Source organism: Cynocephalus volans, chromosome 3 (assembly GCF_027409185.1).
Source record: "Cynocephalus volans isolate mCynVol1 chromosome 3, mCynVol1.pri, whole genome shotgun sequence".
Classification (NCBI taxonomy): Eukaryota; Metazoa; Chordata; class Mammalia; order Dermoptera; family Cynocephalidae; genus Cynocephalus; species Cynocephalus volans.
In genome coordinates this window covers 9,380,679-9,404,461 of record NC_084462.1, presented here as the reverse complement: position 1 = coordinate 9,404,461, position 23,783 = coordinate 9,380,679, and the positions used below count along the sequence as shown (strand labels likewise).

Sequence of the window (23,783 nt, the reverse complement as noted above, 5' to 3'; positions counted from 1 at the left end):
ACTTGTTCATTTGACAAGTGATCGGTGAAACCTATGTGCTAGTTCCTTGGACGCGAACTTGGGTCCCAGAGACAAACCAGACTCTGCCCTGCTCCCAGAAACTCCCAGTCCAGGAATGAGAACACAGTGGAGAGCATATAGGGTAATAAGTACATAGTCATGGTAGCATGTGAAACGGTAGGCAAACACAGAGGCACCTTACCTAAACCATGAGGTCAGAAAATGTTTTTTTTCAAAGAGGAAGAAACTACATTGACATCTTCAAAATATACAGAAACGTTCCTGATGACAGAAAGCTGAAAACTAGCTTTCAGGGGAGATGGAACAGCAGGTCGTAGCTTCAAGCAGGTCAAGAAAGCACAGCCAGTTAGGTTGCAGAGTTGGCAGGGGTCAAGTGAAATAGAAAATTGGAGGCTAAGCAAAGGAGTTTGTTTTCTCTCCAGCAGGCAATGGGGACAATAGAAACTTGTAAGCAAGGATTCATGTTTAGACTCATGTTTTGATAAGAGGGAGGACCCTGAAGATGAAGACTTAACATCTTCAGATTCTAGCTGTTGTTGCATTGCAGCTGTCAAGCTGGGTTTGGAAAGGATCTATGGTGTGCATGGAAGACCTTCTCGAGGTCTTTCTACGTGTTCTCAAGGGATAGGAGACGACCCTTGATTTGGGTTCAGGATTTTGCAAGTTCCACATACACACTAGTATCTGTTGAGGGTTCCTCGGGCCTCTGGGAAGTGGGAGTGATTTTTTTGCGTGTGAAAATCCAATGATCCAACTGTGCATATGTCACCTCCTTTGGGTCTTCTTCTTTGGGGTCCTGGATAAAGGGAAATGTTGAGTGAGGGTATGTGCATACATTCCTGCAGACTCATCAGGAACAACTTTATTGAAGAGGGTGGTTTGTGGAGGACCTACCTCCCTATTAACTGTTCTGTTCACCTCAGGTTCTTGGCCCACCATAGCAGCATCTATAGGAAATAGAAATCATTAAAACACCTAGGAAGGAACTTTGGGATTCTTATTTCATATACAGATACGAACACTTGAGATGTGGTGCGTGGTTGAGATTACTTAGCTGCCCAACAGCAGAGTCAGATATTCCATTTGTCTCAGTTTAAGAACCCAGCCCATCAATCATTCGAACTTCCATCCCATTGATTCTCTTTCCTACTTTCTCCCTTTCATAGAACCTTTTGATATCAGAGGCTGCACTGGTCGTTTGAGGATACAGTGGAGAATTAGGCAATGGTCTGTGACCTGTGGGAAGGGGCAGGGACACTGGTGTTACCTTCAGGAAGCCCTAACTCTGTGGCTCCTGCCTTGGGACAGGCATCTCCTGCAAATGGACAACACACAGCAGCTAACTCCCATCCTGACCCCATATGCCCAGATGGCACTGGACTCCTCTTCCTGAGACTTACTCTTTTTGGCAGGACACCAGCGACGAATGAGGAAGAAAAGGAGGATGGCAAGGAGGATGGTGACCACTGAAGGTCCAATCAGAACATGCAGGGAGCTGGAGTTATCTGAAGGAAGATTTGAATCCAATAAGAAGCAAATCATAGCAGCTCCCCATTATGGATTGCCTCCCACTTAGTGATCGCCAGATAATTGCATACAATATCTCTTTAGGACAAGTGCCTGGATGGCAGGCGGCACAGCTGTCCCCTCTTTCTTACTTGTAGTTCTAATAGTAACTGCAGGATGTGCTGGGAACACAACATCTTGAGATAAAGAGGAACTGTACCCCGCCTCTATTCCTGTGCTTCCAAGAACAGGATGTTTTGCAATGCTTTAGCCCAGTGATTTCTGTCTCTCCAGGGTATAAAACCCAGGGCAGGCTGCTTTTTGGGTTCCCTCAGCTGCAGTGCAAGTGGGGCGACTCCATCCTTCCTGGGGAGCTTTCCTGAGCCGTGGGGGACTTTGTCATCCCTAAGCTTCTGTTCTCTCTTGCTTGTTATTTGTGAATAGTAAACCTGCTTCACGTAACTTATTGTGTGAGTGTTCTCTCTCCCTAGACTCTGGGAGCTGACAGAAATCAGCACAGCCAAATGTGTAGTGTGTGAATCGTTTAGAGACTTCCACTGGGATTGATACCAGTGCACAGAAAATCTGCTTCGCAATCTCTACATCCACAGCACCCTGGAATCAAACAAATTAATTTCTCGGCGTCTTTAGCTTGACCCTTGAATGCATCTTCCTGTAAAAATATTGCTCATCAGGTAGCCAAGTCCTATAGTTCTGTTAGAATCCTACTTTAGAGCATTAAGGGTTAAACGTAACTAACCACCATGCATAATATGGTTACTATGGAGAACGCATTCTGAATTCCACGTAACTCACTTCTACAAATGAACCTTTGGAATTCTCCCATCGTGAAGAGGGGACTGCTTATGCAACTCTCCCATCCAAGCACTAACCAGGCCTGACTGACCCTGCTCAGCTTCCAAGGTCAGATGAGCTTGGGTGTGTTCAGAATGGTATGGCTGTAGACTGCTTATGCAATTCTCAAATGAGAGAGCAAGATACATTGCTATCTGTTGGAACTGATAGTTTCATAGAACAAGAAAAGATTATATGTCCTTTTTGCTAGAGAGCTTTCTCATATTGCCTTTTGATCATCCTGGAGGTCAAGAAATATGTTCTCTTCCTTCTGGCCAGTCTTAAAGGACCCGGAGGCCACTGACTGGCACATCCATTGATTCCAGTAGCATCAAAGCAAAGAGAGTTTTGCTGAATTGTCTCTAAATTTCTCTGGATGGGCAGCAGTGGCCGAGAACGGGGAAGGTGACAAACCAGAGGCAGAGAGTGAGCGCCCGACCTGGCACAGCCCTGTGAGTGACCCCTGGCCCAGCCCTGCTCAGGGGGCTGACGCTCACCTGGCTTCCGCCTGCATCACCGGTTCACTCACCACCCCGGGGCTGCCTCTATTTTCCCAGGTGCTGGCAGCTCCGGCCCGGCTTGGCTCGGCCCCTCACTGAGCCTTCACACATGCTTGCCCCGGCCGCGGGGCTTCCTGGGGCCTGCGGGCCGGCCCCCCTTCCCACTCCCTCCACGGTTCTCTGGTGGGGCTGGTGGCGTGGGGCGTCCCAAGCCAGTGTTGGGAGGGCAAGGAAGTACAGGTGGAGCCGACTGTCACTCCACCACACCCTGGACTCTGGCCCCCAGAAAACTTCCTGTTACTGGGAGGCAGATACCATCTCTGCGGCCACCTGTTCGGAAAAACGCCTAACCAATTTCTGGTTGGGAACAGTGTGGTAGGAGAGTTCCCAAGTCTGCTTGAACCTGCCAGAGAGCTGGCTGCAGGCAGGCGGTAGACTCAGTCCATACCGGAGGGATACAAAGATGAACAATTCCCGAGAAAAATCTACACAGTGCTACAAAGGCACCCAGAGCGACCGGTCGTCTGTGCCTACCAGAAACCTGGTAGACTTCCTGGGCGAGGCGGTGCCGAGCAGGGTCCTGAAGGCCCAGCTGATAGACGAGGGTTGCAGAGGACACGTCTCAGCCCAGCCCAGTGCACACAGAGTGGGGAGACGTGTGGCCAGGGAGGCGGAGACTCGACAGAAACCACACACCCTGTGGGATCGCCACTGCACGATCCAACAGCCTGGGCCAGAGCACACAGAACAGAGAGAAGTCCTGCACGGAAAGTGAAAGCTCAACAGAGATCACACACCCTGTGGTACATGATCCAGCAGCCCAGCAGAGTCCAAGCTGACCAGAAAGGTGGCTCCCCGGAGAGGCCCAAGACCCAATGCAACCATACACACAAGGCACTAGAGGCCAACTGAGCAGTCACGGAGGTAGCCATACCAAATTGGCAACCACAGCAACATCATAGTTAGTCAATAGTCTCAAACCGGTGGACTGTGAAACCCCCTGCCACAATGAATAAACATAAAAAAAAGATACCAGACATACAAAAAATCAAGAAAGTACACCACCAAAAGTTAATAAATCTCAAACTCTAGATCCTCTAGAACAAGAAGCCCTTGAAATGACTGACAAGGAATTTCGAGTGATAATTCTAAGGAAACTGAATGAGATACAAGAAAACTCAGCTAGACATCATGATGAAATGAGGAAAAGTATACAGGACCTGAAAGAGGAAATGTACAAGGAAATCAATGTCCTGAAAAAAAAATGTAGCAGAACTTGCTGAACTGAAGAAGTTATTCAGCGAAATAAAAAACACAACGGAGAGTTTAACCAGCAGGCTTGTCAAAGTTGAAGAGAGAACCTCTGAACTTGAAGATGGGCTGTTTGAAATAACACAAGCAGACAAAAAGAAAGAAAAAAGAATCAAAGACATTGAAGAAAATCCGAGAGAGATATCAGACAACCTTAAATGCTCAAATATCCAAGTCATGGGTATTCCAGAAGGGGAGGAAAATGGAGATTCCATTGAAAACATATTCAAAAAAATAGTGGCAGAAAACTTCCCAGGTATAGGAAAAATCACAGATCTTCAGATCCAGGAAGCTCAACGATCTCCAAATGTATTCAACCCAAAAAGGCCTTCTCCAAGACATGTTATAGTCAAACTGGCAAAACTCAGAGACAAAGAGAGAATCTTAAAAGCTGCAAGAGAGAAGCATCAAATCACCTATAAGGGAGCCCCAATCAGGCTAACATCAGACTTTTCATCACAAACCCTAAAAGCTAGAAAGGAATGGGATGATATATTCAAAATACTAAAAGACAAAGATTGTCAGCCAAGAATACTCTACCCTGCAAGGCTATCCTTCCGAAATGAAGGGCATGTAGTATATTTCTCAGACAAACAAAAACTGTGGGAGTTCACTACCACATGACCACCCTTACAAGAAATCCTCAAGGGAGTACTGGGTTTGGTTCCTGAAAAATAACTACCACTGCCATAAAAACCCAAGAAAAATCAAAACCAACTAGTATAATAAAAATGGCATTCATGAAGAGAAAACAAGCTAACAAAAACGCTATCTACAACCTAAGGAACCAACAAACACAGAAACCAAACAGTAAATCAGAAAGCAAGGAACAAAAGAGCTAAGACAACCAAACAACCAATAAAATGCTAGGAATAAATCAATACCTTTCAATAACAACTCTTAATGTAAAAGGCTTAAATTCCCCAATCAAAAGACACAGACTGGCTGACTGGATCAAAAAGGAGGACCCAACTATAGGCTGCCTACAAGAGACCCGCGTCACCCATAAAGATTCACATAGACTAAGAGTGAAAGGATGGAAAAAGATTTACCATGCAAACAGAAAAGAAAAACGAGCTGGAGTAGCTATTCTTATATCTGACAAAATAGACTTTAAACTAAAAACCATAAAAAGAGACAATGAGGGACACTACTTAATGATAAAAGGACTGATCCATCAAGAAGACATACAATCATAAATATGTATGCACCCAATGTTGGAGCAGCCAGATTTACAAAACAAACTCTATTAGACCTAAAGAAGGAAATAGACACTAATACCATAATAGCAGGGGACCTGAACACCCCACTGTCAATATTAGACAGATCATCTAGGCAAAGAATCAGTAGAGAAACACAAGATCTAAACAAGACTCTAGACCAATTGGAATTGGCAGATATCTATCTACAGAACATTCCATCCAACAACCTCCCAATATTCATTCTTCTCATCAGCACATGGATCATTCTCCAGGATAGATCACATATTAGGTCACAAATCAAGTCTCAATAAATTCAAAAAAATTGGAATTATCCCATGTATTTTCTCAGACCACAATGGAGTAAAACTAGAAATTAATAACAAACGAAACTCTGGAAACTATACAAACAAATGGAAATTAAACAGCATTCTAATTAATGACGTATGGGTCCAAGAAGAAATCAAGCAGGAAATCAAAAAATTTATTGAAACTAATGAAAACAATGATACATCATACCAAAACCTGTGGGATTCTGCAAAAGCAGTATTAAGGGGAAATTTATTGCATTAAATGCTCACTTCAGAAGAATGGAAAGATGGCAAGTGAACAACCTAACACTTCACCTTAAAGAACTAGAAAAACAAGAACAATCCAAACCTAAAGTTAGCAGACAGAAAGAAATCATTAAGATCAGAGCAGAACTGAATGAAATTGAAAACCAAAAAACAATTCAAAAGATCAACGAATCAAAAAGTTGGTTTTTTGAAAAGATAAATAAAATTGACAAACCATTAGCATGGCTAACAAAAAAAAGAAGAGAGAAGACTCAAATAACAAAAATTAGAAATGAAAAAGGCGATATTACAACTGATTCATCTGAAATACAAGGAATCATTCGAGACTACTATAAACAACTATACGCCAACAAATTTGAAAATCTGGAGGAAATGGATAAATTTCTGGACACACACAAGCTCCCAAAACTGAACCGTGAAGACGTAGAAAATTTGAACAGACCAATAACAATAAAGGAGATTGAAGCTGTTATCAGAAGGCTCCCAACAAAGAAAAGCCCAGGACCAGATGGATTCACAGCAGAATTTTACCAAACATTCAAAGAGGAATTGACACCGATTCTTTACAAACTATTCCAAAAGATTGAAACGGACGCAAATCTCCCAAACTCATTCTATGATGCAAACATCATCCTGATACCAAAACCAGGTAAAGATATAACCAAAAAAGAAAACTACAGGCCGATATCCTTGATGAATATAGATGCAAAAATCCTCACTAAAATACTAGCAAACAGAATACAGCAACACATACGAAAAATTATTCATCACGATCAAGTGGGATTCATCCCAGGGATGCAAGGTTGGTTCAACATACGCAAATCAATAAATGTGATACACCATATTAATAAACTCAAACACAAGGACCATATGATCATCTCTATAGATGCTGAAAAAGCATTTGATAAAGTTCAGCACTCATTCATGACAAAGACCCTCTATAAGTTAGGTATAGAGGGAAAGTATCTCAACATAATTAAAGCCATATATGCCAAACCCACTGCCAATATCATCCTGAATGGGGAAAAGCTGAAAGCTTTTCCTTTTAGAACAGGCACTAGACAAGGATGCCCACTCTCACCACTCCTATTCAACATAGTGTTGGAAGTACTAGCCAGAGCAATCAGAGAAGAGAAGGAAATAAAGGGCATCCAGATTGGAAAAGATGAAGTCAAACTGTCCCTGTTTGCAGATGACATGATCCTATATATCGAACAGCCTAAAACCTCTACAAAAAAACTGTTGGAATTGATAAATGATTTCAGCACAGTAGCAGGATACAAAATCAACACACAAAAATCAGTAGCATTTCTTTTCTCCAATAGTGAACATGCAGAAGGAGAAATCAAGAAAGCCTGCCCATTTACAATAGCCACCAAAAAAATAAAATACTTAGGAATTGAGTTAACCAAGGAGGTGAAAAATCTCTATAATGAGAACTACAAACCACTGCTGAGAGAAATTAGAGAGGATACAAGAAGATGGAAAGATATCCCATGCTCTTGGATTGGAAGAATCAACATAGTGAAAATGTCCATACTACCCAAAGTGATATACAAATTCAATGCAATCCCCATCAAAATTCCAAAGACATTTTTCTCAGAAATGGAAAAAACTATTCAGACATTTATATGGAACAATAAGAGACCACGAATAGCCAAAGCAATGCTCAGCAAAAAAAATAAAGCTGGAGGCATAACACTACCTGACTTTAAGCTATACTACAAAGCTATAATAACCAAAACAGTATGGTACTGGCATAAAAACAGACACACTGACCAATGGAATAGAATAGAGAATCCAGAAATCAACCCTCACACTTACTGCCATCTGATCTTTGACAAAGGCACCAAGCCTATTCACTGGGGAAGGGACTGCCTCTTCAGCAAGTGGTGCTGGGATAACTGGATATCGTTATGCAGGAGAATGAAACTAGATCCATACCTCTCACCATATACTAAAATCAACTCAAAATGGATTAAGGATTTAAATATACACCCTGAGACAATAAAACTTCTTAAAGAAAACATAGGGGAAACACTTCAGGAAATAGGACTGGGCACAGACTTCATGAATACGACCCCAAAAGCACGGGCAACCAAAGGAAAAATAAACAAATGGGATTATATCAAACTAAAAAGCTTCTGCACAGCAAAAGAAACAATTAAAAGAGTTAAAAGACAACCAACAGAGTGGGAGAAAATATTTGCAAAATATACATCTGACAAAGGATTAATATCCAGAATATATAAGGAACTCAAACAACTTTACAAGAAGAAAACAAGCAACCCAATTAAAAAATGGGCAAAAGAGCTAAGTAGGCATTTCTCTAAGGAAGATATCCAAATGGCCAACAGACATATGAAAAAATGCTCAACATCACTCAGCATCCGGGAAATGCAAATCAAAACCACATTGAGATACCATCTAACCCCAGTTAGGATGGCTAAAATCCAAAAGACTATGAACGATAAATGCTGGCGAGGCTGCGGAGAAAAAGGAACTCTCATACATTGTTGGTGGGACTGCAAAATGGTGCAGCCTCTATGGAAAATGGTATGGAGGTTCCTTAAACAATTGCAAATAGATCTACCATACGACCCAGCCATCCCACTGTTGGGAATATACCCAGAGGAATGGAAATCATCAAGTCGAAGGTATACCTGTTCCCCAATGTTCATCGCAGCACTCTTTACAATAGCCAAGAGTTGGAACCAGCCCAAATGCCCATCATCAGATGAGTGGATACGGAAAATGTGGTACATCTACACAATGGAATACTACTCAGCTATAAAAACGAATGAAATACTGCCATTTGCAACAACATGGATGGACCTCGAGAGAATTATATTAAGTGAAACAAGTCAGGCACAGAAAGAGAAATACCACATGTTCTCACTTATTGGTGGGAGCTAAAAATTAATATATAAATTCACACACACACACACACACACACACACACACACACACACACACACACACACACACACAAAACCGGGTGGGGGGAAGAAGATATAACAACCACAATTACTTGAAGTTGATACGACAAGGAAACAGAAAGGACATTGTTGGGGGGGGCGGGGGGAGGGAGGAGGGAGGGAGGTTTTGGTGAGGGGCAACAATAATCAACCACAGTGTATATCGACAAAATAAAACTTAAAAAAAATAAAAAAATAAAAAAATAAAAATTCTGACCTCTTAAAAAAAAAAAAAAAAAAAGAAGTCAGATCCACCAGGACTTCTCTCGAAATGGTTCTACCTTGCGAATGTGTATCTATCTACTTCATTCATTAGTGTCTAAGTCACCGCCATTTTTACCAGGAGAATGCAACTGTCTCTCCGTGGTCTCCTGGCTCACAGATCCGTGCCTGAGAATCCTATACTTTCACGTCAGTCATTATTAATCATATATGGATTCCAGAGATGAATTCCAATAGCAGTTAACATAAAACATGAATTCCCTGTTCTTATGTAATCCTCATATATTGTGGGTCCTCTCCATCTCTCTACAGTTATCTCACACGTCTCTCCGTCTCATTCACAACGTTTCAGGCATAGACATTTTCTTGAAAGTAAGATTATTCTCACTTTAGTAGCTTCATGGCTTATAGCTCTGTCTGGGATATTGTTTTGCCAATCTTCCAAGGGTCAAATCCATTTTGTCATTAAGGTCACGGCTTAAATATTGACTGATCAGTGGGAGATTTTCTACCACTCACTTTAAATTGTCCATTAAGCATTACCTATCAGTTACCTGTATTTAAAATTTCATGTATAACTGCTTCATAATTAATTATTCATTCATTCATCCATTGGTGGACAAACTTTCTGCTCTCCTATTTAATAGTACGGTGATATCAGCTTCTCAAGAGCAGAGGCCAGATTTATCCTGTTCACTATTTGTGGTTGGAAGAAGAATGCCCACCACAAGGCATGTCCACATCCTAAACCCCATAATGTGTGATTATGTTATATTACATGGCAAGGAGAAATTAAAGTTGCAGAGGAAATTAAGGTTGGTAATCTGTTGGCTTTAAAAATAGGAGAGATTACCCTGGATTATCTGGTGGGTCCAATGTAATCACAGGAGTTCTTAAGAGAGAAGGAGGGGGCCAGGAGACGAGTGAGGAAGAGATAATAAGAAGGAAACAGGGTCAGAGTGATGCAATGTTAGAAACAATGGACCAACCATTGCTGTTTGCACATGAGCACAGAAACATGAGCTCCTCTAGAAGCTGGAAAAAGGAAGGAAGTGGATTCTCTCCCGGAACCTTCAGAAGGAATGCAGCCTTGCTGCCACCTTGATTTAAGCCCAGTGAGGCCCATTTCAGACTTCTGACTGCAGAACTGTAAGATAATCTTAACAAGTAGCTGTTTTAATTTACTGAGCTTGGGGAAATCTGTTAGAGCAGGAATAAGGAAAAAATACACACAGCATATCCAGCATATTGAACAGCGCCTGAATGAATAAATTAAGGAAAGGGTCGTAAGTGTGGCAGAACTCAGTCCTCTCTTACTGCAGGGCTATTGCTTTTCTGCCTGCACCAGGGTTGCGTCTTGACAGACAAGAGCTCATTCTCTGGCAGATGGAATTTTTAAGAAGAACTCCCCACCAGTTGCTTTTTTCCCTGCCCTCGCTCAAGCTCCCACGATCTCTCCTGCATCAGTATTAGGGATAGAATGAAGACCACATTTTTGCTGGGAAGGCTGTCAGGGTGACTCTCATCCTTCCTGCTTGGAGGAGGTCTTTGCTGCAGAAAATTAGAGATTAAGTGTCCCTACTGGGCCCCATGCTGACCCCAAATCCCATGAGCTGTTGTAGCATCAAGGATCAGAGAGTGGATCAGAGAGGAAAGACAAGTCCCAAATCACAGTGCTCGGGGGTGGCTGAACTAACACTGAAATCCAAGGCTCCTGTCTCCCCAGGTTTTCACAAGCAGAGATAAGAGAGATCCTTCACTCACCATTTTTGGAGCTCGACTCTGTGGGTGAAGGGCAACTGCTTGAAGAGTTTCCTAGAACACAGGACGGGAGAGAGGTGGGGAAGTGAGGCTGCCTGTCTTCCACCCTACTGAAGTGCCTTTGAGGTTGATCTGTGGCCAACACTCTGTCATCTAACACTGAGCCCTGTGATCCTGGGATCTCCTTCCCGACAACCCTTGGAGGAGATGACTCCCCTCCTGAGACTTCAAGGTATGAAGAGGAAATGGGAGTTCGGGTGATGAAGATGCTGGTGATGAAATCTCTCTACGGTGAGAGGTCAGGAGGGGCTTCTGGGAAATGGAGAATGGTGAGGGGCTGACACAACGTCTGATTCCCCGACATGAGCCCAGTCTCCCCTCCTCTGGGCAGAGTCCTGACTCTGCCTCTCATAGACTCCCCTGTGGGGACCTCCATGAAAAATATGAAGGAGCGTTTTAGAAGTGCCCGGTCTACCATCCTGTATATTTTGATATCTCCTCCCATACTCTCTTCTCCTCTCTCTATTTCTCTAGGCTTCTTTCCTTCATCAGCAGAATGTTCCTGAGATATGGCTTTAGGATTTAGACTGAGTCACAAGACACAGAACAGGTTCAGGGCTCCTCACCTGTGACAGAAAGGTGCGTTGGGTCACTTGAGGCTGACCACTGATGGGGAGAGCCACTGAAAGACCCGTAGCATCTATAGGTCCCACGGTGAGTTGTGGTCACGGGGCCCAGAGGGAAGTCAGCCTGGAATATACCATTTTGGCTCCATACTGCAGGGCGCCTGCTTTCAGGGGCCTCCCCATCCCTGGATAGATGGTACATGTCAAAGGAGCTCTTAGAGCCACAGGACAAGGTCACATTCTCTCCTGACATAACCATGGGTCCTGGTTGGGCGGAGAGAGAAGGCTTCTCGTATAGACCTGCAAGAAGAGGCTGTTTAGTTGGAAGACTCTTCCTTACCTCAGTGTCCTTCACTCCTGACCTGAGAATTTGTTCTTCCTGCTCCCTTGACTTAGAGCTCTCTCTCTCTCCCTCACCATTTCTCTCTCTCCCCCTGCCCCACCCGTGTCTAGTTTTCTTCTTCTGTGTACTTTCTCCATCTCTTGCTCTTTGTCCCTTTAGGTCTTTTCCCTGCCCAGGTTTCTTTTATTTATTTTTTTATTTTGTATTTTTTTTACTCTCTTTGCTTCTTGGATTGGTCGATCTGTCTGTCTTTCTTATTCTTTCATCCCGAGTCTCTCAGTCTCTGTCTTGTCCCTATCTTTCTGTGTGTCCGTCTCTCTCTTATCTGCTTAATCTCTATCTATCTATCATCTACCTACCTCCCTCTATCTCTATGTCTTTCTCTGCTTCTCTGACTCTCTAGTTCTCTTTTGGAATCTTGGCCATCCATCCACATCTCTATCTTCCTATATCTTTGTGTCCCTCATTAGGGACTTTGACTTTTAGGGCTTTTCTCTGCATCCTCTCTACTTCTTTATCCCCATTTTCTTTAAATTCTCTTTCTTTCTCTTTATGTTTCTCTGAGTCTCTCTCTTTCTCAATTCCCTTCTTCGGGCTCATTCTGTCTGTCTGTCTCTCTCTGTGTCTGTGCCTGCGATTCCATTTGTATTTCATTGACCTTGTCTGATCTCTGATTTTGTCTGTGGGCTTTTGTCTTCAGTAATCCTATAACACCTGGGGTTACTTTGGAACACGGGTTGAGAAACCAGTTTGGGGACGTAGAAAACACACAGCATATGGGGCTGGTGTTTGGCTGCTTTACCTGGAACCATGATATTCTGGGACAAATTATGACTCAACCACATGGGAGGGAGAGCTGTCAGAATAAACACGGCATCTGTGGGTGCCACATGGGCTGAGGCCACAGGGCCCAACTTAGGTCAGATATGTGGTGTGTCTTTGGGTCCTCCTGGTGGTGAAGAGAGTATGGAGGCAAAATGGCAAGCAAACTTCTAAACTGTCGCCGGTCTCTGAACAAAGACCAGGGTGGAAGGGCACACTCTCCCTCTGCCACGTGTACATCTGTCTGTGCCTCACCCTTTGCTCTGCATCTCATGGGACTCCTCTGTCTCTGCCCCTGTATCTGTCCTTTATGTTATAACAAGTGGTCTGTACTTGTTCCTCCTCTTTCTTTGCCTCTGTTGGTGTAGCTCTAACCAAGTCTGGATCCCCACATTCATCTTCCTCACCATGACCTGGGGCTTCCACGTCCTAGAACATCCAGCCTGTATCCCGAAGAGAATGAAGGGCAGGTTTGGGTACTCTCACCTGTGATCACAATGTCCAGGGGGTCACTGGGGGCTGACCACTCATAGGGGGAGTGACTGACAGAGCCATAACATCTGTAGGTCCCTGCATGAGCAGGTGTCACAGGATTCATGGAGATGTTGGCTTGGGAACTCCCATGATGGAGCTCCCCAGCAAGGTGCAACGTGTTCTCAGTTGCCCCTGATCTGCGCTGAACCAGAATGAACTTCTCAAATACCATCTCTGAGAAGCATTGCAGGGTCAAGTTCCCTCCTGATTTCACCAGGGTACCCAGCTGGGCCAAGAGAGAAGGTTTTCTGTAGACTCCTAGGAACAAAGAGGTCGCAAGTTTAGAAGGAGTCACCCTTCCTCACCCCATTCCATGGGAACTGAAATATGTGAGGGTTCCTCTTGTGGGTTGGATGTCCCCCCAAAGATGACTGACTCTAAAATCCCACTGTGACAGTGTTGAGAGGCTGGGAAATCCTATGATGGGAATCGAAAGGTGGATCCTTGAAGAGATGATTGATTGTGAAGATCACACTCTGGTAAGTGGATTAATCCATTCGTGGTTTAATGGTGGTCATGGGCATACTTCTGAGGGCTTGAAGAGGGAAGCCAGTGGGAGGTTAGCTCTTTCTTGCTTCTGCCTATCTCACAAGCTGATACCATTCTTCACTAAAGTCACCACCAAAGAAAGTCCTCACCAGATGATTTCCTGGACTTTGGGCTTCCCAACCTCTGAAACTGTAAGCAATAAATATTGTTTCTTTACAAATTACCCAGTTTCAGGTATTTCTGGTATAAACAACAGAAACGGACTAGAACAGTGGACGGTGTCCCCCTCCCCCTCCCCTCCCCTCCCCTCCCCCTCTCCTCCCCTCCCCTCCCCCTCCCCTCCCCCTCCCCTCCCCTCCCCCTCCCCCTCCCCTCCCCCTCCCCTCCCCCTCCCCTCCCCCCGTGTCTGTCTCTCTCTTTCATCTCTCTGTCTCCATGTCCTTTTCTGTGTCTACGTCCCCCTCTGTCTAGGTCCCCCAGTTGTCTCTCTGCTTTCCTTTTCTCTGTTTCTCTGTCTCTAGAAGCACCAGACTCCATTCCCCCTGGGCTGGTCCTTGGCAGCTTGGCTGCTGTATCTGTCTCCCACAGATATCTTTCCTGCTTTCTATGGTGGGGGTGGAAGAGGAACCACTACAGGCTGCAACTCCAGGCTCTCTTATCAGCCAGCTCATGCTTTTACGGACAAAGTGGAATCCCTGGCCGGAGATAAGAATTAGTCAGTAAGGCAGGTAACACAGTACTTTTCCATGTCCACCCAATCTGTTCCTGGAGGGAGGGTCTCCTGCCATACCTGGGCCTTCTCCATGGTCCCAGCGTGCAAGTCTGACTCTAAGAGCATAGATTTCCCTCAGCGGTGATGGCATCAGCACTTTGCCCCTATTGTTCTCTAGGTTTCTTTACTTTCTTTTGTTTGGCTTCTTAATTTGTCCTTGACCAAAGTACCTTTATTGGTTTCCTGCTGCTGCTGTAACAAATTCCTGCAAACTTGGTTCTTAAAAGAACACATTTTTTTTTTTTTTTATCTTACAATTCCGGAGGTCAGAATTCTGAAATACGTCTCACTGGTATAAATTAAGGTGTCTGTAGAGCTGCATTCCTTCTGGAAGCTCTAGGGGTGGGTCCATTTATTTTCCTTTTCCAGCCTCTACAGGCCACCTGCATTCCTTGGTACAGGGACCCTCGTCCATTTTCAAAGCCAGAAATGGCTGGTGGAGTCTCTCTCTTGCTGTATTACTATGACCCTCACTCTCCTGCTTCCCCTTTTCCCTTTGAAAGATCTTTGTGATTCCAGCAAGCTCATCTGGACGATCAAGGCAGTTTTCTCATTTCAGGGTTAAGTGATTAACAGCCAGTCTCCATCTAAATCCTACTTTCCCCTTTTCCATATGACATCAACGTTCATGGGCTCCAGTGATTAGAATGTGGACAACATCGGGGAATTATTATTCTCACTACTGTAGTACCCAATTCCCTACACTGACTCCTCTTTTATCTAAAGCAATGGAGCAGTACTTACTATTCTTATTGGACCCTGACTCATAGTCCTGTCAGAAAACTCTGGAATTAGAAAGTTTGTGACAATGAATAGCCACTTTAGATATGAGCTCTCTTACCTGTGACCGTGATTACCAGAGGATCACTCAGTGCTAACAACGAATAAGAGTAGCGAGTATGAAGATAACATCTGTAGGTTCCCCCATGTGCTGGGGTCACAGGGTCTATGAGAAAGTTTTTCCGGAATGTTCTGTCCTGGAGCCCAGGGATGTGACCCCCATCTTCTTTATACAGCCTAAATCTGTGAAACTGAAGACTAGAGTCACACTGAATAACCACATGGCTTCCTCGAGGAACCACAGAGCTTGGCCAGGCAGACAGGGAGGGCTTGGTGTGACCACCTGGAATAGAAGGAGGCACAGTCTTAGAGAGAAAAATGGGAGCAGTCCCCTCCCTCCCTGTGCTTGGAGGCTTTTCCTCCTTTCAATGTTTTAAGGCTCATTTCCATAATGAGGGTGCCCAGGCCTACAGAAGGCACCTCCTACCAAATAGACACGGCAGTTCTTCCTATGACAAATGTCAGCTCAAAATTTTGGGCAAGTACTGAATAAGGGACTCTTACTAGATTTTGATGATGCAAAATTAATTACGTAAAGCAATACAAAGTGGACAGAGAATAGAGGGCAAGACGTATGTGCAGGAGAGTGATGTCACCAAGATGGCAAAATAGATGATCCTGGCATTGCTTTCCCTATCAATATATCAGCTCAGAACTATTGAAACACAAAAACTTCCATCCTGCAATCACTAGAACTTGGGGCAAGAGGCAGTGAGACCTGCTGAGTCCATGAAGGCATGAAAAACCTAAGCAAGCAGGAGGAGGGACCATCCCTATCAGTCCCAGCTCCAGTTATTCATTGGGCCAGCATGGAACACCACATGGAGCGGCTACCTGGAGACAGCAAAACCACCACAACACCCTTTGCATGAAGCTTTTTAAAGGCTGCAATGGAGAAAGATGCTGTGACTGCTCGCAAAAACACACAAACAAACAGACAAAAAACCCATTTTAGAGTGCATTACTTCCCATTTGCCAGGTGAGCAAAGCTGCTTGCAAGCTTTTCTGACACACACATAAAAGAAAGGGGCTGCAGATGATGGGAGGAAGAATTCACCCAAAGGCCAGTGAGTCTTTGCAAGGGACTCACGCAGGGCCTGTCCTACAGGAAATGTTGGCAGTGATGGAGAGGGAGGGCTGATCCAGCAGGCATGCATTGGGGAACAGCATAAGCAGCTGATCTGCCTTTCAGTCAGCAGGGTGCCACAGAGTAGAGACTGATCAGTGAGATAGAAGTGCAGGGGGCACAGTTTGCAGGAAAGAGTAAGTACTGGGTCAGAATATTCACATAGCTCAGTTGCATCTATAGGGACCCCACATGACCCAGAAATGACTAAAATGCTGACAATTAAAATCCATCAGCACAGGCCGACCCCGTGGCTCACTCGGGAGAGTGCTGCGCTGGGGGCACAGTGGCGCTCTGGCCGTGGGTTCAGATCCTATATAGGGATGGCCGGTGCGCTCACTGTCTGAGCATGGTGTGGACGACCCCGAGCCAAGAGTTGCGATCCACTTACCGTTCACAATAACAAAAAAAAAAAAAAAAAAAAATCCATCAGCATAATAAGTTTTCCCCCATCCGTGAAAGAACAGTAAGCCAACAATTTAGCTTGGTACAGCATCCAAGTTCTGGTCCCTGCAGAACATTTCCCCCAATCTCAGAATTAACCACAGTACAGTAGATTAATTGCAGAGCAGTGCTTCAGTGTTGGTAGTGGTTATTAATTTACCACAGCATAACACAAAACAAAACAAAACAAAATCAGAGGTCAACAGAGATGAACTTCAGATATTGAGCAGTAAAGATCTAATGGCACCAAAGGGCCCATATAAAATGTGGAAGAGGTAGCTGTCTCTTCAGATGTACAGGCATCAACATAAAGACATAAAGGTCGAGAAAGGACAGAGAAATATGACACCACCAGAGGAAACCAACAAAGTGACAGCAAAGGACCCAGAAGAATAGCAGATTTATGAAATGTCTTACAGAGAATTCAGAATAACCCTCTGAAAGATGTTCAGGGAGTCACAAGAAAATACAGATGAAAGATTAAATTGTATTAGGATAACAATCTAGGAGCAGAACAAGAAGCTTAGAAAAAGAAAACGAATTAATTAAAAAAAGAAATTTTGGAAATGAATACTTTATTGTTATAGTCCATTTTGTTGCTTATCACAAAGCACACTGAACTGGGTGATTTATAAAGAAAAACAAAATTTGTTGCTTACAGTTTCTGAGGCTGGGAACTCCAAAGTCCATCTGGTGGTGGTAACAGTGACCCATGGGTCTCACATTGCAAGATGATGGAAACAGAGAGAGCAGGAATAGAGACAGACTCTCCTCTTCTTTTAAAGCCCTCAGAACCATGCCCTTGACCACCATTTTTAATCCATTCACTCCTGCATGACCCTACAATCCAATCACCTCTTCAAGGCTCCACCTTTCAATGACCAAAATAGGATTTCCCACCATCTTAGTCACAGTGGCGGTTAAGGTTTTAATACATAAAACTTGGGGGACACAATTCAAGCTTCAGGGAGTTTTGGGAAGATGTAATTCAGTCCACTACATTCCTTCCCTGGCCTCCCCAAATTCATGTCCTTTTCACATGCAAATGGATTCACTTTATCCCCAAAGTCTTAACTTGTTTCAACTCAAGAGACCAAAGTTCAAAGTCCCATCTGTGAAATCAATACAAATGATCTATTTCCAATATACAATGGTGGGACAAACATAGGGTATATATTCCCATTCCAAAAGGGAGAAATATGCCAAAAGAAAGGTGTAACATGTCCCAGACGAGTCCAAGACCCAGCAGGGCAAGCATTAAATCTTAAAGCTTGTGAATCAGGTACCTTGATTCCATGTTCAATGTCCTCTGCATGCTGATGTGGAGGTTGGGTACACAAGTCCGTGGGCAACTCTGCTCCTATGGCTTTCCTGGTCTGAAGCCACGCTTCAGCTCTTACAGGCTGGCACTGCAAAGTGACAGCAATGGACCCAGAAGAATAGCAGATTTATGAAATGTCTGACAGAGAATTCAGAATAATCCTCTGAAAGATGTTCAGGGAGTCACAAGAAAGTACAGATGAAAGATTAAATTGTATTAGGATAACAATCTAGGAGCAGAACAAGAAACTTAGAAAAAGAAATAGAATGAATTAAAAAAACAGAAAGTTTGGAAATAAAGAATACATTATCTAATCTTGACAGAAATCTCCAACAGCAGACTTGATCAAACAAAGAAAAGAATCAATAAGCTCAAAGGCAGAATATATGAAATTATTCAATCAGAAGAGCAACAGGAAAAAAGAATAAGAATAAATGAAACAGAATTGCAGCAAGTATGGGACTTCCTCAAGCAAAATAACCTGCTCCAAATTGGTGTACTAGAAGAAGATGAAAAAAGAGGAGACTTAGAATGCATATTTAAGGAAGTAATGGCCACAAATTTCCCATGTATGAAGAAAAATGACAGCATTCAGGTACAGAAAACTCAGAAGTCACACATCAAATTCAGGACAAAGAATACCCCAAGTACATCATAATCAAATTATCAAAAACTAAAGGCAAAGAAAGAATACTGAAGACAGTAAGAGAAAAGAAACACATAACATTCAATGGAACCCCAATAAGGCTCTCAGCAAATTTCTTAGTAGAAACCCTATATAGGTTAGGAGAGAGTGCCGTGGTATATTCAAAGAATTGAAGAAAAAAAACTGTCAACCAAGAATTCTGTGTCTAGCAAGACTATCCTTCAATACAAAGGAGAAATAAGGTCTTTCCCAGATGAACAAAAGCTAAGAAAATTCATCAACACTACACCTGCCTTACAAGAAATGCTAAAGGGATCACTTCAGGCTGAAAGAAGGTGATGCTCAAGTGTAACAAGAAATATTGGAAGCTAAAAAACTCACTGGTAATGGAAATACACAGACATTCTCAGAATACACAAATGTTGTAAGGGCAGTGAATAAACCTCTTATATCCTTACTATGAAAACTAAAGGACAAATTCAACCAGATAATAACAAACTCAACAGCATTAAAAGACATAATTCAAAACAACAAAATGTCAAGAAGTGTGTGTGTGTGTGTGTGTGTGTGTGTGTGAATGATGTCAAAATGTAGAGCTGGCTAGATATTTTCCATTTTCTTAGTGATCAAAGCAAAGTTATTAGTCTAAAACAATCTGTTATAACTATAACATTTTTTGTTGTGTCATGGTAATTATAACACAAAAACCTATAATGAGCATACTAAAAATAAATAGTGAGAAATCAAAATATACCACTAGAGAAAACTACTTAATCACAAAGAAAGACAGTAAGACCTGCAAAAAGGAAAAAAACATCCATAAAACAGCCAGAAACAAAGTAAAAAAAAGGCAGTAACAAGAACTTACAATAATACAAAAACTCGTCAATAATAACTCTAAATGTAAATGAATTAAATCCCCCAATTGAAAGACAAAGAGTGGTTGAATGGATTATAAAACAAGACTGACAATATGCTGCCTACAAGAAGCTCACTTCACCTATAAGGACATATGTTGACCAAAAGTGAAGAGATGGAAAAAGATATTTCATATAAGTGTAACAAAAAAAGAACAGGAGTAACTATATTTACATCAGATAGAAATAATAGACTTCACACCAAGGGAAGTAAAAAAAAAAAGATACAGAAAGTTATCATATAGTGATGAAGGGACCAATTCAACAGGAGGATATAACAATTCTCAGTATTTATTCATCCAGCTCCAGAGCACCCAGATATATAAAGCTCCTTCATCAAAGAACAGGTCATCCAGACAGAAAAGTAACAAAGAAACATCAGAGTTAAGTTCCACTCTAGACTAATTAGATCTAACAAAGACTTGTAGAACATTTCATCCAACAACTGCAGAATACACATTTTTCTCAGTAGTATATGAAACATTCTCTAGAATAGACCATATGTTAGGTCACAAACCAAGTCTCAACAAATTTAAAAAGTGAAATTATATCAACTATCTTGCTAGTCCACAATAGAATAAAACTAGAAACCATGAAGAAAAGGGACACTAGAACTGTACAAATACATGGAAATTAAATACCACGCTCCTAAACAATGAATGGGTCAAAGAAGAAATCAAAAAAGATATGAATAAATTCCTGGAGACAAATGAAAATGAAAACACAGCACAGCAGAAATTATGGGATAGATCAAAAGCAGTTCCAAGAGGGAAGTTTATAGCAATAAATGCCTATATCAAAAAGAAGAATGACTTCAAATAAGCAACATAATCTTACAATTTAAGGAAATAGAAAAACAAAACCAAAACAAACTCAAAATTAGTAGAGGAAGAGAAATATAATAAAGATCAGAGCATATATAAATAAATTAGAGATTAAAAAACCAATATAAACATTGATAAAACGTAAGAATTTTTTAAAGATAAAATCAATAAATCTTCATCTAGACTAATGAAAAAAAAAGAAAGAATACTCAAAAAAATAAAACCAGAAATGAATAAGGAGACATTAAAGGGGTATCACAAAAATACACAGAATCGTAAGAGACTATTACAGACAACTATATGTTAACAAACTGGAAAACTTAAAAGGGTGGGTAAATTCCTGGACACATACAACTTACCAAGGTTGAATTATGAAGAATTAGAAAATCTAAACAGACCAGTAATGGGTAGTGAGATAAAAACAGTAAAAAAACGTCTCCCAACATAGAAAACACAAGGCCAGGTAGTTTTACTGCCAAATTCTATAACACATTTAAGAAGAACTAACATCAATTCTTCTTAAACTGTTCCAAGAAACTGAAGCTGAGGGAATACTTCCAAATTCAATCTATGAGGCCACCATCACCCTCACACCAAAGCTGGAAAAAGATACAAGAAAGAAAAAAAAACTACAGACCAATAGCCCTACTGAACACAGATATGAAAATCCTCAAAGAAAACCTAGCGATCAGAGTCTGACAACATGTTAAAAGATGGGATGCAAGAATGGTTGAACATACGCACATCAATAAATGTGATACACCACATCTATAGAATAAAGGAAAATAACATGGTCATTTCAATAGATGCAGAAAAAGTATTTGATAAAATCAAACACCCCTTTATGATAAAAAAACATTAAAAAATTAGGTATAGAACGAATGTACCTCCATACAATAAAGGCCATATACAATGAACCCACAGCTAATATAATGAATCAGAAAAATTGAAGGTTTTTTCTCTACGATCTGGAACAAGACAAGGATACCCACTTTCCCCACTCTTACTCAAAATAGTACTGGAAGTTCAAGTCAGCACAATAAGGCAAGAGAAAGCAATAAAGAGCATCCAAATTGGAAAGGAGGAAGTCAAGCTATTCCTGTTTGGAGATGACATGGTCCTATACGTAGAAAACCCTAAAGACTCCATCAAAAAATTACTAGAACTGATAAATGAGTTCAGTAAAGTGGCAGGATACAAAATCAACAAACAAAAAATCAATAGTGTTCCTATAAACCATTAGTGAAATATCCAAAAACAAAATGAAGAATGTAATACTATTTACAATAGCTACCAAAAAAATAGAGTATCTAAAAGTAAAATTAACTAAAAGATGAAAGACCTTTTCAACAAAAACTATAAAACATTGGTGAATGAAACTGAAGAATACAGAAATAAATGGACAGACATCCCCTATTCATGCATTGGAAGAATTAAAATAATCAAGATGTTCATATTACTCAGAGCAATCTACAGACACAATGCAATCCCTCTTAAAATACCAATAATATTCTTCACAGAAATTGTAAAAAGCAATCTCAAAATTTGTATGGGACCACAAAAGACCCCATATGGTCAAAGTTAGTTTAAATAAAAAGAATAAAATCGAAGGCATCGTACTACCTGACTTCAAAGTATACTCTAAAGCAATAGTAAACAAAATAGCATGGTACTGGCATAAAAACAGAAAAATTGACCAATGGAACAGAATAGAGAGCTGAAAAATAAACCCACACATTGACACCCAACTGATTTTTTGACCAAGTTTTCAAAAATATACACTGAGGAAAGAACAGCTTCTTTGATAAATGGTGCTGTGAAAACTGGATATCCACTTGCAGAAAATTGAAACTAGACCCCTATCTCTCACCATACACAAAACCCAACTCAAAATGAATTAAAGATCCTATCTTAATACCTGAAACTATGAAACGACTGGAGGAAAACAGATGGGAAACAGGACACGAAATAGGAGTAGGCAGCACGTTTTTGAAAATGACTTCAAAGGCAAAGGCAACTAAAGCAAAAATATACAAAAGGGACTACATCAAACTAAAAAGCTTCTGCACAGCACAGAACACAATCAATAAAGTGGAGATACAACCTATAGAATGGGAGAAAATGTTTGCAAACTACACATCAGACAAGGGGCTTACATAAGGAACTCAAACAACTCAACAGCAAAAAACCAAATAACCCAATTTAAAAAGAGGGAAAGGAGTTGAGTATACTTTTCTTAAAAAAAGACAAACAAAGGACCAACAGGCACATGAAAAAATGCTCAACATCACTAATCATCAGGGAAATGCAAATTAAAACGACAATGAGATATCATCTTACTCCAGTTAGAGTGGCTATTATCAAAAAGACAAAAAATAAATGCTGGTGAGAATGCAGAGAAAACGGAACCCTGCTGCATGGTTGGTGGAAATGTGAATTGGTACAACCATTGTGGAAAACAGCATGTAGGTTCCTCAGAGAACTAAAAATTGAACTACGTTATGGTCCAGCAATCTCACTACTGGGTATATACCAAGAGAAAATGAAATCGATACATCAGAGAGACGCCTGCACTCTCATGTTTATTGTGACAGTATTCATAATAGCCAAAGGTAGAATCAACCTAAATGCCAATCACCAGATGAATGAACAAAAAACCCCCTGGGGTGTATATCCACAATGGAATGCTATTCAGCTATATAAAAATAGAAATCTTGTTATTTGCAGCAACATAGATGAAACTAGAAACCATTATGCTAAATGAAGTAAGCCAGGCACGGAAAGACAAATAACTGCATGAGCTCACTCATACGTGTAATCTAAAAAAAAAAAAGGTCCTCACAGAAGTGGAGCGTGGAACAATGGTTACTAGAAGCCAGGAGGGGAGGGGTAGAGGAGGGTCCAGTGGAAGGGGAAGTGGTGTATTAAGGGGTACAAAGCTAAGCTATCTATTTTAAATGAATCAATATACAGTATATGCATGTGTTGAAGGAATCTTAAAAATATGTACATTACAAATAAATGTTAAATAAAAAATCTATGGGTGCAAAATAATGTCAGCTAGTGCGAGAAGCACATTAAACAATAGAGCTTGCATGAGAAAATTATGGCATTTCAGAGGGTCCTAACAGGCAGTTGTCCCACCTCT

The 23,783-nt window shown here is 41.6% G+C and overlaps 1 protein-coding gene across 1 annotated transcript in view; it reads right to left on the bottom strand.

The window, feature by feature from the left end:
• Positions 1–540: 540 nt before the first annotated feature.
• Positions 541–23,783, bottom strand: part of LOC134372396 (killer cell immunoglobulin-like receptor 3DL1) — a 72,953-nt gene continuing 49,710 nt past the window's right edge. The window contains 8 exon segments of the mRNA XM_063089914.1: positions 541–684; positions 686–817; positions 916–968; positions 1,422–1,526; positions 10,935–10,985; positions 11,558–11,857; positions 13,209–13,514; positions 15,359–15,640. Of these exon segments, the coding sequence (XP_062945984.1) occupies positions 541–684; positions 686–817; positions 916–968; positions 1,422–1,526; positions 10,935–10,985; positions 11,558–11,857; positions 13,209–13,514; positions 15,359–15,640 (1,373 nt within the window).